The 17,889-nt window shown below is 40.6% G+C and overlaps 1 protein-coding gene across 9 annotated transcripts in view; it reads left to right on the top strand.

Annotated features, from left to right (window-relative positions):
* Positions 1-16,851: 16,851 nt before the first annotated feature.
* The window catches only part of susd1 (sushi domain containing 1), a 92,064-nt gene continuing 91,026 nt past the window's right edge, over positions 16,852-17,889 (top strand). For 2 of the 9 annotated variants that reach the window (XR_003716705.2, XM_051930203.1), the window contains exon 1: positions 16,862-17,342. Coding sequence is in view for 8 of the 9 variants with exons in the window: in XM_051930203.1 (XP_051786163.1) it covers positions 17,252-17,342 (91 nt within the window). In the remaining variant the exon portion in view is untranslated. Of the gene's footprint in view, positions 17,343-17,889 lie in introns of all 9 variants that reach the window. The other 7 variants (XM_028804899.2, XM_028804900.2, XM_051930205.1 and 4 more) reach the window with 6 other exon arrangements.

The following is a 17,889-nucleotide window of genomic DNA, read 5'->3' as shown; positions in this document are numbered from 1 at the left end:
ATTTTTCCATTGGTGTGTATCCCAACAAATCCTTCAAAGATCAGACTGCAGAATGTGCTGAGAAATTGCAAAGAGCCAAAAAGCTACAGTTGGTGGTGTCCAGACCTCTGTCATCATAATAAATATCACATGTCACCAGAGACTGAATGAAAATGGGTTTCATAGAAAGGTAGCCAGGAATTGCATGTCTGAGATTTCTAAAACAATTCCTTCTGGATAGAAGAAGCCAAGTACAGTTGGTGATCATTATGAACAATAATGAGCACATCACCTCAAGACCCTAATAACAACTGCCCAGACAACAATGCAGCGATGATAATATGGGTTTGGTTTGCAGTCACAGGGCCTAGACATGCTCTCATCTTTCAATCCATGTTAAACATCTCTATATCCTGCAGGAAACGGTGAGGGCAACAGTCAAGACAATTAAAGCTTGGCCAAAACTTGATTGTGCAACATGACAATGATTTGGTGTCCATTGTAGTAAGGCTGGCACAATACCTGAATTGTTAAATTATTTTCAAATATTGATATTTAATATCAACCAAATATACAGTTTCCCTCTCAAGATTTTTTTTTCATCCATCTATCCATCCATCCATCCTCTTCCGCTTATCCGAGGTTGGGTCGCGGGGGCAGCAGCTTGAGCAGAGATGCCCAAACTTGCCTCTCTCCGGCCACTTCTTCTAGCTCTTCCGGGAGAATCCCAAGGCGTTCCCAGGCCAGTCGAGAGACATAGTCCCTCCAACGTGTCCTGGGTCTTCCCCGGGGCCTCCTCCCGGTTAGACGTGCCCGGAACACCTCACCAGGGAGTCGTCCAGGAGGCATCCTGATCAGATGCCCGAGCCACCTCATCTGACTCCTCTCAATGCGGAGGAGCAGCGGCTCTACTCTGAGCCCCTCCCGGATGACTGAGCTTCTCACCCTATCTTTAAGGGAAAGCCCAGACACCCTGCGGAGGAAACTCATTTCAGCCGCTTGTATTCGCAATCTCGTTCTTTCGGTCACTACCCATAGCTCATGACCATATGCGAGGGTAGGAACATAGATCGACTGGTAAATTGAGAGCTTTGCCTTATGGCTCAGCTCCTCTCTCACCACGACAGACCGATGCAGAGCCCACATCACTGCAGACGCCGCATCAATTCGCCTGTCGATCTCACGTTCCATTCTTCCCTCACTCGTGACCCTGAGACACTTGAACTCCACCACTTGGGGCAGGATCTCGCTCCCAACCCTGAGAAGGCACTCCACCCTTTTCCGGCTGAGGACCATGGTCTCAGATTTGGAGGTGCTGATTCCCATCCCAGCTGCTTCACACTCAGCTGCGAACCGATCCAGAGAGAATTTTTTTTAAAATTTTTTATTGAATTTATTAAAAGCATTTAACATTCCATACGATCAAGTCAAACTTAACAAAAATAAAATAAAATCAACCCCCACCCATGAGAGAGAGGGAAGGCCAACAACCAGAGCAAAACTGTTGAGTACTAAAAAGAGAAAGGAGTCTTTCCCCCTAATATAAATACTTATTCTAAAATGTTATTGATTAGATCCTGACAGGTTTTAAAGTTTTGTACAGAAGTGAGAGTTTGATTTTTTTCCAATTTCAAATAGTATGAAACATCAGTTATCCACTGACTTAAAAGAGCTGGGTTAGGATTCTACCAGTTGAGCAAGACAAGTCCACGAGTCTATGTACTAGTAGCGAAGTAAAGGCCATTCCAGTTTGTTTGTCCTTCTCCACTTTAAGCCCATCTGGGAGACCACCAAACACAGCTGTTAGTGGGTTAGGAGGGATTGGGACACCAAGGCTGTCTGATAGGCATTTAAAAATTTTCGTCCAAAATTATGTTAATTTGGTGCAGGCCCAAAACATGTAGCCCAGTGAAGCTGGGGATCGATTGCAACATTCGCAGGTAGGATCTTGCCCTGGAAACATCTTGGACAATTTCAAATAAGATAGATGAGCTCGATAAAAGATTTTAAGTTGAATAATTGAATGTTTTGCACATATGGAGCTCGAGTGAATTCTGTTCATGGCTGCCTTCCACTGCGTTTCTGAAATGTTGAGTAAGAGATCCTTTTCCCACTGAACTCTCAGTAAAGATCTCTTACTCAAAAGGTTCCTTCTCTTAAGATTTTGATTGGTTCCTATGAGCGTTACTTAATTTTGTGATTTACAGAAAATATTGCCCCTGAAAAATATTCTGCAGATGCTCATGGGCATATAGGGTTTATAAAAAATGATATTATCATGGACTACCTGATTTTTCTTATCACATGCTCATTCTAATTTTATTCTCTTAACATTTTCTAACCTGTAACTGAAAAACAAACTACTGAAATCAATACTGAAAATACAAAATTAAACATTTTTGTATCTGTAATACTGAATTTGTGAATTCCAGAATAATACAGAGAAAAGCCAAGCAAAATGACACCTTTTATTGGCTAACTAAAAAGATTACAATATGCAAGCTTTCGAGGAAACTCAGGCCCCTTCTTCAGGCAAGATGTAAACACAGAAAATTTTCATTCACACCTACTCTTTAAAGCTATTTTTGTAACAACACACTTTTGAAATCTGGTCTGTTAGAGAATCCCTCTGTAATGTTTCTAATATTTGCTATAAGATTTCTATTTGCATCATTAGCTGGTTTAAAACTTATTAAAGAACTATATTTATGAGTCAAATTGATTCAGATTGCAAATATCACAAGTTCCTGCTGCATTAATGTACAGATGTCTTCCTTTTTTTACATTTGTCCCAGCTTCCTTTGTAAAATCAGACTTGTCTATTTTACATTAATCAAAATCAAATGATTTTAGTATTGCTTAGCCTGTGTACAAATTCAGAATTAGAAAATGAATTTGACTGGCATTACTTGTAGTCAACCATAACTGAGAGACTGAATCACATTCACCAATGTTATTCAGTCATTTTCTAACCTGCTTATTGCTGAACAGGGTTGTTGGGGGGTGTTGGAGCCTATCCCACACAGCACAGGGCGCAGGGCAGGAGCAAATCCGGGACACCAGTCCATTGCAGAGTGAACACACACATAACATACACCAGCCACACACTAGGGCCAGTTTAGGATCGTCAAGTCACTTACAGTAACTTATATGTCTTTGGACTGTGGGAGAAAACCCAGGCAGACACAGAGAGAACATGCAAACTCCACGTAGGGAGGACTGGCACATGAACTCCGGTCTTCTTACTGCGAGGTAGCAGTATAACCACTGTGCCCCCGTGCCACCCACACTCACTAATGTACCATTTAGATATACTGTATGAGCTTTCATTATGTTTGACACATGCTAGGAGTTGCTGTCGTGAACATTACTTTGTCTTCAAAAACCAAACGACTTGATACAAGTTTAGTGTTTATAGATTTGTTTTCTGTGTTGCTATAACTGCATGTCTCTGCGATGTTTTTGTTAATGCACTACATGTCATACTACTAGAGAGGTGTGCTTTGTGACTTCGAAACACAAAATAAATTTCATTTTGGTATTAACAATTGGATCAGCTCATTTCATTGCTGGCACAGAGAAGCCAAATAACTGCTTTATTTAAAATGTGCCTCCATTTTTATTTACTGCGACTGTTGTTGGCACTGCTGCCGTGCGGCTTCTTCCCACAGTCCCACGTGTGTGATTCTGGATGCACACAAGATTTTCCTTCACAACCGTGACACCAACTTAAAGAAAATGGATGGATATTCAGAGAGATATCTGTAGACAAACACTCAGAATGAATGCAAAGCCTCTGTTCCCTTATCAGAACAGTTTATGACATGGTATTATAAAGTTACTATTAATCTTGCCATCTGCTAGTTAGACAGTTGCAACTCGCATCTAATTGGTAGCATCATGAGCTTTCAAAGCACACATTAATCTATTTCTGAGAAAAAAAAATATGATAAGCATGGTTCCAGCAATCACACGCTGAAAGTTTCCAAACATGCACTGTGAGCAATTTTTATATGTCGTTTTTTACTCACTCACACTTTAATAATGTATTCTCATGCATTCCAAAGTGATTTGTTTACTTGCAGTTATGCATGAGTGCAGTACAGACTTTCACTTGGTACTAATAAGTCTAATAAAGCTAGAACGCGTTTAGCATATTGATAATTGACATGATATTGAAGTATCAGTTCTTGTAACATCCCTACATTGTAAGACATTCTCCTCCTTCCAACAAAATGCCGTCCTGCCTCTGGCAAAACTCCATCCTTTCTCCTAACATCTGCCAAAACTGCACCTATCTGCAGATAATGGAGGAATTTATTTGACTTTTACTGATTTGACATTCTCTTGTACAAATTTTAAATTATTGCACATGCTACATAAAACAGATCTTCTTACAGTATTTATTTGATGAGTTTTATTTGAAAACTTGAACAGAATCCACTTTAGTAATTGAAATATGGAAGGAGTTTTCTAAATTACTAAAATAGAAATCTGTGCTGTTATCCTGAAATGCGTAATGTACCACACCAATTTTAAATGATAAAAAAGCTAAATGAACAATGCTTTAAACATCAAGTAAGTCATTATTCTAACCTTTCAATCATTTATGATTTACAAAAAGCACATTATGAAAATGCACATTTTTAATAACATATTAGCAAAATGCCAGTAAATATAACAACGCTGCAGTGTATAGGAGTTAAAGTGGAGTCTACAGTGTATTCCACCCATGTAAATGCAAAAAGGAAGGAGTAGGTTGAAATTAAGGTTGTCAGATGTGCATCTCCTTTCTAATGATTGGCCAGTATTTAAAAAATTAGGCAAGTTAACTGGCATCATTGTGAAATTGATTGATGGCTACCACACCTTCCAAAGCATTCAGTTTGAGCTTCCTCATTTTTGTGTCTGAAGGAGGAGAGAAATTTTGGCAGAGGTTGGAAGATGGAGTTTTGCCAGAGGAAAAAGGGTGTGATTTTGTCATAGAGAAGAGAATGTCAAAAATGAATATTAAAAAAATTGAATATTATATAATGACCATAAGAAAAACAGCAAAGCTACACAAGAGAGGCAAAAACTGGAAAAAAAAAATCAAGATTTCAGAATAGCCAAGTCCAAGCCCCTGCCTTAACTCGAACTGAGAGGCTGATGTAAGGACATTTAAAGAGCTGTGTGTAACCAAATAGCCTCAAACATCAATGAGCTGAAGTGGTGTGGAATGAAGGAAAAAGACTAATTCTCCCACAGTGATGTTAGAGAGTGCTAAACAATTACTTCAGGGTGGTTCAACAATCTTGTGAATCTTATGAGGAGTTAGAGTGTTCAGTGGATGGTTGCCTGACCTCGGTAGTCATTGGCCTACAGCCCAAAAAGGAGATGTGCATGGCTGTCAAGGATCTTTAGTTCATGTTCTAGAAGTGGATGGATTGACAGGATTTAAAGCAAAGGCGCTATTCAGTTTAGTTGAATGTATTCTTGTTATGTGTTATGCAAGTTTAGGAACAGAAACATTTAAAACTATGGCTCATATATTAAAGCATAAATCTCTGCTTAAATTTAATAGCAGCATTGCTGTACTCTTTAATCTGTACATCATGCCAACTGAAATTCTCCCCACCATGTGCTAGCAGCTGCCCTCCTGTCAAGGAGCCAGTGGCAGTGGAACTCATCTTGCTTGTGACAAGTCTATCGCTGTCCCTCATCTGTACTGCTGTCACTTTCATTCATTGCTCTCTGCACGTTTCTTGCTTTAGGACAAAGCCAGCATTGTCTCTGCCAAATGATGCCCGTTGCTGTGGCCTGGCACAAGCATGCTTCACTATCACATCTGCTGGATTTATAGCAGCAATTTCCCATTTTGACAGCATGTCTGTTAATCTCTTTTTTGCAGCCCTCTATTTTATATTTAAAATTAAAGCCTGTAGCTTTGAAATCATGTGATGTGTAAGGGTGTGGCATCCAGAGACATACAGACGTTAAGATAAACACTCACTGTTAACTATCTCTTCCTTACACATGGAACTAAAAAAATCCAGAGTGCAGAGGCCCCTGTGATGAATTTCAAGCTGTCACTGTGCTGTGTTGACCTTTATTCATATACCTCAATCACCCCTTTAGAAAAGAAAATAAGAATCACATCCACTAATTTGTTACTTTGTGTATTTGGGTCAGTAAAGGTATGCACCGAGTTAGATCAATGATCAAAAACAAAAGCAAGCATGTCTGGTTAAACAGAAACACCTTGAGGGTGTTAGTTGCACAGTAGGTACCATTACCTCCCCCCCTATTCCCCCTCCCAAAGCGTTGGCCCATATTTGTACATGTCCATGTGCTGTCTGGAGATGTGGGTTTCTTCCCATTGTCCAAAAAACATCCCTGCCATCTTAAAATGGATAAGTAGGGCAAAAAAAATGATGGTCAAAGAAGTACAAAATGGACTATTTGGCAATTCAGAATTTGGTTGGAATGAGTGAATGTGCCCAGTAATAAACTGGTATTCTGTCCAGGGATGGTAAGTGCTTCTGGGCAAGACTCTTGACACTATCCTGGAAAAACACAAGTGGATTCAGAAAATGAACGTGTGTACATTGTAACTTGGCACACTTCAGAATAAGGTCCTGCAATTCTGCCAAAATAAGCAAAATGAGGGCTTCTTATTTTAAAAAGCTCAAAAGACAACAGTGAGGGCTAAAACACAAGAACTAAAACCAAAATCAGCACCCCGGCCTGCTTGTTCTTTTCACCACACCTGTTCTCCTTGCCTTGGCTTCCTGCCGTCTGTTCTCAATTCTCAAAGCCATTGAGTACACACACGTCAACAGAGTTCAGTCAGACCGTAGTGTTTTAGTAGGTTCACCAGAATCATTAAGGTGTTGCAGCTAGTGTTTGCTGTGATGTTTATAGAGAAAAGCCAAGCAAAATGACACCTTTTATTGGCTAACCAATATGCAAGCTTTCGAGGCAACTCAGGTCCCTTCTTCAGGCAAGATGTTTATGAAAGAGCCAGTCATAACAAAGAACCACAACAAGGTCCCTCAAACATACAAAAGAATTACAAAAAAAAGAAAAAACTTCTGACTTATTTAGAGATAAGAGAGCAGTCACAGTGAGGCACTGGAAAGGCCTATTGCTGGTGGCATATGAGGGAATCCCAGTAACAAAACCTGATTAGTTGACTGAAACTTTTCAGTGCTACTGTGCCAGAGAGAGGATGTGTACCATTGTTCCTAATGGCCATTAGTTTTCTTTTCACAGGAGTATATCCCATAACTGAGCCTGCCTTCTTAATCAGCTTGTTGATTCAATGGGCCTCTCTTGAAGAGATGTTACCAATCTGAGTCCAAAACACTGGCCATCAAAGACTTACAGAACATGTGAAGTATTTTACTATCTGCTTTAAATGAGCACAGTCTACTCTGCCCTAACTTGCATACTGTAGCTCCTCTGTATACACGACAATACACTTCCCTTGGCTTGATGTGCTTTTCGGTTTGAATCTGAGTGATCTTAACTGATGTTCGTGGGTTTTTTTGCTATTAATCTGCTCTTATTAGGAAATAGTACATTCAAACCATCATGATATGATCACTTATGGCACTGTTAGATCCACTGAATTTGGATTCTTCCCTGGGCATGTTGTTAACTTTTTTTGGAACTTCAGTAATGTCAGGTATTATTATTATTATTATTATTATTAGATGGAATGGAGGTGATACTTTGTATGTGTGTCTGTATGTATAAAGCAGTTCCCACTGCTTAAATTTGGTTCTGTTTCATGGCAATATGGTGTTTGTTATATTGGTTTTTTTTCTGTTGTCCTTTTTTTGTAGGTGTAACTTGTTGCACAATATGATGAAAACAACAGAGAACTTTGTTTATCAACCATGAAATAACCAATGAAACAGTACACTCTTGCCTCAAACCCCTCGACAGGGTTGCCAAGTCCTTTAAAAAATTTCCAGCCTGAAGACGTCCCAAAACTTGCCCAATGGGCTTAAAAACCAGTCCAATAAATGATGTATTTTCTCTTTTGACCACAATATATGGAGCAAAAAGAAAACAAAAATGCCATATTCAGTAGGTGTATCGCACCATCCTTGGTCCAGATCTAAGGGCGATACATTTCTTAGCTGGCCAAGGACTGTCAGAAAAGGTGCGGCTACCTTTACCATAAAAGCACCTCCTGTGACAATGGAAGGGAAGAATGATGGACAGATAGAGTACTTATTTTAGAGAAGACTATGTCTGAGTTGCTAAAGTCCATCACCTTAGTTGTGTGGCTGTTGGCAAATTACAGGTAGGACCCTGGCTTTAGATCACCTCATGGAGCTGTGGCAGATAGAGTTGCCACTGATCCCAGGTGAGTGGCGTGGCTAGGGCCTGTGGTGTTATCTGTGCAATCTCAGAATAAGGCAGCCAGGAGCATACAGAGTCGCACTACATCTGAGTGGCATTGCAGACTGGCCGAAGAGGGAAACGGCACCTGTGACTACGAAGGGATAGCTACCACCAAATATTGTCAGAGTGCTCACACCCCCCAGGTCCTTACACTATAAACGAGTCCCACCACTTTTAACACACACAGACTTCAACTGTAAACTTTAATATGTGGTAATTGTATGATTGATTGAATGAGCTGTTTTGGAGAACTCTTCCAGCTCAAAAAAAGCCTTGTCAACACCCTGCTCACTGTATAAAATATGAAACTAAAACAGTATAAAGGTTTGGGGTGCATTGCAGTGAACCCTGTTAATAATTTGCTGGGTCAAAACAAAAACAACACAAGAATGTTATTTGTTTACCTTTTCAGTCAAAGCTTCTGGATGTGGTGTTGTCATTCACAGACACAGATCCAAGAAGGAACACCATCTTCCCTATGCTGCAGGATCTTGTATATTCTCTGTGGCAGAAGAAGTGGAATTTCCTGATTGGAGGAAGAAGTGACATCAGCCATCCTACTGGATGTCCTCATATCTACAGTATTGTTAAAAGGAGAAGAAGGTGTTGCCAACTGTGTCAACTCACGTAATTGCAATTTAATGCATAGCCTTTAAGACTGCCACACGTGTGCCTGACAGCACACATTTATATATACTGTGTATGTGTATGTATGTACGTATGTATGTGTATGTATGTATGTATATATAGTCAACTTAATATTTCCTTTTTTTTTTGGACTATCTTTTTTGAATAATCCAAGATAAAGCCAGTTTCTGCACTTTTTTATGTCCAATCCTCTTATATCTTATGCTCTGTTGTTTCTTCTTTCCATTTTGGTCATCTGTCACATTTATGAACAACACAACTGAACTGTTAAGTTTACTTTCTTTCATACGGTGTTGCTGTCGTCCTCATTTACCCAGAGTACATATCAACCGTGAACAGTCCTTTGAGTTAGCTAAAATCCTGAGGTGTGTTGTTTTCGTGGCTATGTGTTCAAGCACGTTATTTTCTGAGCTTTGTTTTTATGGCAGACGTCTGTAAGAAAGTCCACCCGACAGCAGCATTACAGAATGGTAAATATTGTCTAGGCCAACCCTATTCAATAGGCAGCCCACGGGCCAGAACCGGCCCATCAGTCATTTTGGACCGGCCCACTGACTACATACCTCTTAATAAATTATTTATTAAATAGCTGCGACTTAACTGTAAGCGCGACAGTTTATAACATTTTGCGACATTTTACGGGACGTCGCGCAGCTGTTTACGCTCTTGATGGAAAGTTTATGACAGTTTAAAACAGTGGGAACATTTCACATTCAAAAGAGAAGAGACGTAAGGTTGACAGCGAAAATAGAAAATTTAACAACGAGTGGATTGATAAGTATGCACACATACAAAATGCTGAGGGAAAACCCATGTGCCTTGTCTGTCTTGTCATTTGCTCGGTAAATAAAGAATACAATGTGCGGAGGCACTTCAAGACGACTCACACTAACTTTGATAATGAATATCCCCCGGGCTCAGAGGCTCGACAGACAAAAATAAAGACACTGACTCAAAACTACCAGCGAAGTTGTGTGGTTTTCACCCAAACCTGCACTTTGCAGCAGAAAGCTACAACAGCATCTCTCCGAATTGCATGGATACTGACTAAAAATAAAAGACCATTTACAGATTCTGAAATAGTAAAAGAATGCATACAAGCTGCTGTATAGGAGGTGGTAACGGATGAAAAAGTGAAAGAGCAAGTTATATCTTTGATTAAATCAATCCCACTGTCTGATACAACAGCTGCGAGAAGGGTGGACGTTTTAGCTATGGAGGTTTTTGACACTCTTCTTAATCAATTGAGGAAAGCTGATTTCATATCCCTGGCTGTGGATGAATCAACAGACAACTCGGATGTAGCTCAACTTTGTATGTTTGTGCGATTTTTCTATGGTCACTGTTTCAAAGAGGACATATTGGGATTAATACCACTGGAAGGGAATACAACAGGAGAAATACTCTTCCAGAAGATTGTTGATTTTTTTCAAGAGAACGGACTGGACTTGGAGCGTATCAACCTGCTTGTTACAGATGGTGCGCCCTCGATGGCAGGAAAGATCAAAGGACTGTCTGCACGGCTGTCTGCACTTGCGCCTAAAATGAAGTCGCTGCACTGCCTCATCCATCAGAGTGTCCTTTGCCCACAATTATGTGGTGAGTTGAAAAACACAATGGATTCTGTTATGGCTACAATTAACTTTATCAGATCAACATCTAGTCTCCAACACAGACTGTTTCGCAAACTTCTTGCTGATATGTCAGCTGAGCATGTTGACCTACTTTTGCATAACAATGTGAGGTGGTTAAGCCAGGGAATCTCACTCATGAGAGTCTGTGAACTGAGGAAAGAAATCCTCACTTTCATTCGTGAATGCAAGCACAGAAAGGCTGAAACATTTCTGACCAACATGTTGGAAGATAAATTTGTGTCTGAGATGTGTTTTTCATGTGATATCCTTCATCATTTGAATGTACTTAACCTGGGACTTCAGGGGAGAGGTAAAACATTTGCTGATGTGGTTGAAAGGCTAACTGCTTTTCAAAATAAACTGGATATTTTTTTGTCTGATCTCAGTAGCAGACTGCTGCACTTTCCAACCCTCAGTGGCTTCATCAAGTCATCACAAAGTGGTAAAGTCACAAAGGTCATGTCAGACTTTCTGGACCATTTGAAACACAACTTTGCACAGAGATTCAATGACTTTGACATTCCCAAAGAGTTGCTGCATGTTGTGAGGAACCCTTTCACCAGCACACTCAGTACTTCCCCCAAAGCAGCAGAGTTCCTAAAGTTGCATGGCATTGATGAAGGTCCCCTGCAACTTGAAATGATTGAAATGCAAGCATCATGTGAATTAAAGGATGTCCTTCAGGAAAAAGGCTGCACAGAGCTTTGGACAAAGCACATTGTCCCAGAGATGTTCCCAAACATGAAAAAACTGGCCGTGTGTGTGTGTGTTAACAATGTTTGGATCAACATATACATGTGAATCATCCTTCTCTCACATGAATGCCATAAAAACAGACAATCGGATCTCCTTGACAAATGAGCATCTGCATCATTGTTTGCGGATTGCTGTCACCCCATATGAACCTAACTTTTCTCGTCTTGCCCAGTCAATGAAGTGTCACTTTTCTCATTAGAGATAGATGAAAATGTCCTGTAGTATGAAGACTAGACACACTTGTGTTTCCTTTTATATGCTTTAAAAGCCAGCAGTTTAAGTTTGTGATTTCATTCAAAGTTATGTTTGTTCTTATTTGCACAATATGATATTGCTATTACTGTTTATGTGAGTTTGTGACTGTGATATTTGCTCTTATTTGCACAAAAAGAAATTGTAATTATTGTTTTCTAGGCTTTATTTTATTTAAGCAAAAAGCAAATACTGTCACTGTGAGTTTGTGACTCAGATTTCTGTTAAAACTAAAGCTGGCTATGTTTTGCAGTTTTTATTATTTGCACTAGAAGCCAGCGGTTAATTCTAATGCCATTTGACTCATTTAAATAAAAATGTTGAAAATGCAGTGGTGCTTTGTATTAATGGTACAATACAAGAAATACAGGGAAATGTGCGGCCCACTGGCAAAAGCCGTATGACAATTTGGCCCAATGAAAAATCTAATTGAATACCCCTGGTCTAGGCCTTCAAAATCTTCCTCATTTGCTGCATCAGCTTTCCTTCCCCCCTCCATGCTCTAATTTCTTTCCGCTTTGCCCGCACACCCAAGTCACATACACAGATACAAGCGCAGGACACTCGCAAAGCCATCCCCACTCCAATGTTGTGTCTCTGTAACAGCCTTCACTCTGTTCTCCAAACTCAACTGTTAAATCAGTTCACTTTGACATTAAATGTATTTAATATTATATTTATTTTAAGTTTTCATATTTTTTGTTGTTTAAGATATGCTTTCTAAGAAGCTCTAAAAATTGCACCCTGTCTAATCGATATTTTTAATCTGTGGAGTTGTTTTCTAACTAGCCAAATCTGGCAGAAAATGTGCGCTTTTGGAATTTTATGGATTTCAAACCGGCAACCGTCCAATTACTGGCGCAGATCCCTAGCCTCAGAGGCACCACTCTGCCCCAGGATCTGTGAGACACTTGTTGAATTCACTGAAAACAGTGGCCACACAAGAGTACCCTTTTGAAGTACAGGTTTTTGTTTTTGTCAGTAACTTTTGGAAGTCTTTTGGGATAAATGATTTTGCAACCAAAGGCACATTAATTGAAAAGCTGAAACAGAATTTTAGGCAGTTTAGGCATAACACAGAAACGACTTGGACAAAGTACTGAAGCTAACTGAAGAGCTAAGGGAAAACATGAGATTAGCAAATGGGACACTAGTACCTCTCATGAGAGGAAGTGTCAAGCAAAACTTTGTGTTTCTTTTGTTTCAAGCACATCATTAGCTAAAGTAATGATGATCTGAGACAGCTGTGGAGTAACATTTTAGACAGTCAAATTATGGAGCTGAACTGCCATTTTCATGGTGACACGGCACTATTAGCTGCTGCATCCTGCTCCGGGATGGATCCAAAGTTCATGGGGACCTGGACCTGACAAGACATCTATGTAGCTGGGCTCCCCCTCAACCCGTGTGTCTAGCTGGAACCATCCAACAGACATGTTATTCAACCAAATGCCAATGTGTATTTGTATTTATAGGCCATCATCCACAATCCTAACAACTTTATGATACTACTGTAGCTGAGCAGACTGTACACACTGTACTACATAATTTATATAACTCTACATGAATAGCTGGCAAGTGTGGTAAAACACAATAGCCTATACATTCTTTACAGTCAATAATAAAACACAAATACAACAAAACTCTGATAACAAAAGCCGGGAAGTAATATGAGCATCATTTGGCTCTTTCCTTCTTCTCAAGGAAATACAAAAGTTACAGTGCCAAGTTCACTTGAACTGAGAAGATCCTTGGAAAAGCCAAACTATGTACAGTATATATTTTTTATATGTTTGTGTGTTTTTTGTCGTCAGCTGTTTTTATGAGACTTGCAAGTAAGAATTTCATTATACTGATTACGCAAAACGATAAACTTTGCTCAAACTCTAAGGCCAGGTTTATACTTCATGTGACGCATGCTGCAGCGGATGCTCTTGCTACGCAAGCGCATTACTCTTTATACTTGCGCGCGTACTTTACATAAATCTGGAAGAATCCACCAGGTGGCAGTGCGAGATATTATCACGGTGAGAACAGGTTCAGCTTCGCTGTGTTGTGGATTGCCTGGAACACCCATTAAACTCCGATGACACCTTACCACGATATCTCTGAAAAGGATGTTTAATGATTAAATCCATCGATCCAAGGATGTGTCCATTCCAGCTAGCATTGGGCATGAGGCAGAAACAATCCCTGAACAGGGCATCAGCTCATCGCAAGGTGAATACAAGCACACACGCACACTGACGTCATTTTAGTGTCACCAAATCTGCATATCTTTGGAAGGAAGCTGGAGCACACTGTGGAAACCCAGCAGAAAAACATGAGAACTTCACGCAGAGAATACCAGCGACGTGACTCCCTGTGAGACAGCAGAACTACCACTCCGCCACCGTGTCACCCCCATGTGTGTAATTAACAGTATTATTTAAGCATAATTAACGATTTATCTGTAAGATGTAACATACATACTTTAATGCATTTCATTATGAAAGTGATATCAAGTATAAATCGAAGGATTCTAAATGTGCAGAGAGTTGGAATATCATAAATGTAATGTGTTCTGTGCGGTGATCTATTGCTGTTTGCTGCTGCTGTCGGGTCAGGAAGAAGCCCCAGAAAAAAAGACCGCACAAAAGATGGTATGTGAGACTTTTAAAATGTATTGTGTCATTATGATCAGGCATATGCGACTATTGAATATAAAAGCACCACGAATGCATCTGTATGTCGTCATTTTGCTTCACCACATTGAACCATTCATCAAACATCGAAACGCGCACATTGATCACATAGGATCCGCAAAGCAGCTTTCTGTCACATGTAGATATTCACCAGAGACTCTGACGTCACATTCCAACTTTTATCACACTGCGACCACCCCTACCTGACTTTTTGCTAGTACTGCAATTCGTGCATGTGTCGCATTGATTTCTGAGGACCTGCTCGGAGGACAAGTCAAATGAATGCTGGGAACGCGTGGCAGCCATGATGCGTGCATGGACACGTTCTGAGCGTGAAGTATAAACGAGCCCTAAACATCCAGCTCTGTGCTGCCACTGAAGTGTGTCTCGATAACTCTGCAATGCTACAGCCAAGAGGTTAGATCCTAACTGAACCAACTAATACAGGCCAACACCTTAAATAAAGCAGTAAACATGACTAGAGAGGACTACAGAATAATAATAATGAATCAATCAAATATCCTACCTTACAGAGGAAAGCCCCATATGGTACAGGATACACAAGGATCCTAAGAGACTCCTGGGATGCCAAATGCTACACAAAGACTAGCCTTTGGAGGAGGACAAAATCCTTACCTCTGCACCTGGATTCTTTTTCTGAGTCTCAGTTGGTTTAGTTTTCATAGGACACACTGACTTTTGGACCCATGCACCAGGGTCTGACAGGCCTGTCTGGACATTCATGTATAATCCTGCTCACCTACTTAAGTCACTTTTGAAAGCAGAAATTCATTGAAACTTGCATGTGAACGTTATACATCCATCATGGTATACATCCATCCATGCATCCACCTTTGAAACCTGCCTCTTTAGAGCTGGGAGCCTGCCGCCTATCCCAGTAAGCAGTGGGCACAAGGCAGGAACAATGTCTGGGTGGGCCAGCGGTCCATTGCTGGGTGAAACACACTCAAGGGCTAATTTTGCATTACAAATCCACCTAAACTGCATGTCTTTGAACTGTGGGAGGAAACCTATATGAACACACGGAACATGTAAACTGTCACGCAGGGAGCACCCAGGACATGAACCCTACTATTATGGTATACTTGTCAGGGAAATCTCAGTATTCTTTCAGCAGGTGAAATGGAAGTTGGAAGAGCATACAGTATCTCGTTGCTTATTGAGGTACTTCATAACTGTTCTGAAGGTGCATTTCCAAATTTCAACAAGTCTGTATGGCTTATGATCACTCAAAAATGACCCCATGCAATGTTGGGAGGCCGCTCTCCACTGCAAGTAGAGCGAAAACTTGTCTTAAGATTACAGTGCTTACAGTTTGCCTAAAGCATTTATCACTTTCTGCGTCTTAAACGTGAACTATGTAAATTGCTTGATTATGATGAGATCATCTCAATATTCAACAGCAAGCCATGTCATCTCAATTTAAACTGTGGGACACCATTTAACAGTAAACCTAGACGTTTTCTAATTTTCAGCTGGTGTTGCTGCCAGTGTACTACAGGACTAATTCTGAGTTTTCTAAGTAGACCTGGCTCTGGGTTTATCTTGGACTACTGATAAATTTTACAAATGTTGTTCGTGTGTATGTGTTCTCTGTTTTGGTGAAAGAAGGTTGGCTTTAAAGATGACATTAATCCAGTGATTGCCTCAATTCTACAAAACACATTTCTGCTTCTGTTCTGATAATGAATGATGCACACTCCAGTTTTTAGAAGCTGTTTCAATTCAACTCCATTCCATTTCTATTATCCCAAGGGAGAAATTTGGCTTGTCATTAAATTTTACAGAAGAGACCACAACATAACATTAGAAACATATCACAAAGAACACAGCCATTAAATATACATTTAGTACAAATAAATATAATAAAGCAGTGAGCAAAATACATATGGTGAAAAATTAGATCACGCATATTAGACATAACAACCCACCCTTGACTGATGCTGAGTGATGCAAATGATAACTATTCATCCTATGATTTAGGCCAATGGAATTATATTCAAATTAAACTTATATAGAACGGTAGGAACAGTTGGAATGAAAGGCTATTTGAACCGGTTGCTTTTTACCCTTTGAACTTTGAGCCTGTGACCTGATGATGGCTGGGTTACTTCACCCAAGTTGCTTTAGCTGGATGGTTGTGGCTGCCCCTTTCACTTTAATATTTTCATATCATATTTTAAATCTACTTTGTCATGAGTAAGTAGGGAGCCACACTTAATATAAAAATCTTTCTGCTCTTAATTTCCCTAGTTATAAAATGGTATCGAGGAATTATTAACGCTAATCTAATTCATTCTATCTTAAAATGTTTTTGTCATTATAACCGATGAGCAACAATTCATCATATGTATTATGTGTTTGTAATATTAGTTCTAACTTCTCTTCAGTCTAGAATTGTGGATTGCCCGCTCCGATATTTCCAGCGCCAGCCCCCACTTTGCAAGTCCTAGCTTCGCCTCTGACCTAAACTGTTTTTGTACTGGAGTTGTGGTCGCTTCGTAACAGTTGGCACTGCTGAGGCGCTATATAACAAAACAGAAAACCACCCAAGTCTTTTCCGCTACACCCGCCTGTTTTATTATTGGGATGGCGCGCCGGACAGAGCACAGGGTGGGCACCCGCGTACCCAAAAATAGCGCAGATGGCGTCTACTCGCGTGACTCGGCACTTTCCGAACTGCAGGCGCCGCGCAGCACTTTTATCTGACCGCAGAGTTAACGGTCGTTCATAAAAGTGAGCCGCTGGCATCGTCCGCACAGACCACTCTGAGCCACTGGCACTTTGAGCAAAGCTGATGAAGAAGCAAGGAAACCTGGGACGTGCAGCCGACAGTGAGGTGAGGATACAGCGGGAAGGAGATGCGCACGGAAAGCTGACATGAACGGCGTGCCGGAGCTGCCGCGGAGTGCTGGGGCAGCGACTGCCGTGCTGCTGCTTCTGGCGTCGCTGCAAGTGCAGAAAGTTCAAAGTGAGTAGCTGTCGCCAGAGTGACGAATCAATCGAATTATTATTATTATTATTATTATTGTTGTTGTTGCACAGTAGACTTTGAAAATATATTTTGCATTGACTGCATTTCAAGTCACTTTACTTACATGTGTATTCAAATAGACTGATGTCATGTGTTCAAATTCTTTGCCCGGATAATAAAACGCCATTGCCTGTAGTTACTGCCGTTGTCTTGTCATTCACTAGTCAAGGAGCAGACTGACAGTAGGCTGTGGACAAATGGACAGGACACGTCACGGATGGGAATGCAGAGTCGACTCATGGCGGTCACGGGGTCAACCGGCCGGCTGGCGGGCATTGCGATGCCGCCAGCAGTGTTCCCGCCAATTAAAAGCAACGCGGCCGCGCGCCTGTAGGGAAGCCCCCCTCGGACCACCAATTTAGGAAACTCCGCAGGTCCAAGAGTCGTGGGAGGTTTGGCCCATAGATGTTTGGAGGCAATCACGTTTTCCTGAATTGATTTTTAAGAGTTAAAAGTGCTCTGTTTGTATTACACGCAAGTAACC

This window comes from Erpetoichthys calabaricus, chromosome 7 (genome assembly GCF_900747795.2).
Source record: "Erpetoichthys calabaricus chromosome 7, fErpCal1.3, whole genome shotgun sequence".
Lineage (NCBI taxonomy): Eukaryota > Metazoa > Chordata > Cladistia > Polypteriformes > Polypteridae > Erpetoichthys > Erpetoichthys calabaricus.
This window is presented reverse-complemented; position numbering and strand designations above follow the sequence as displayed.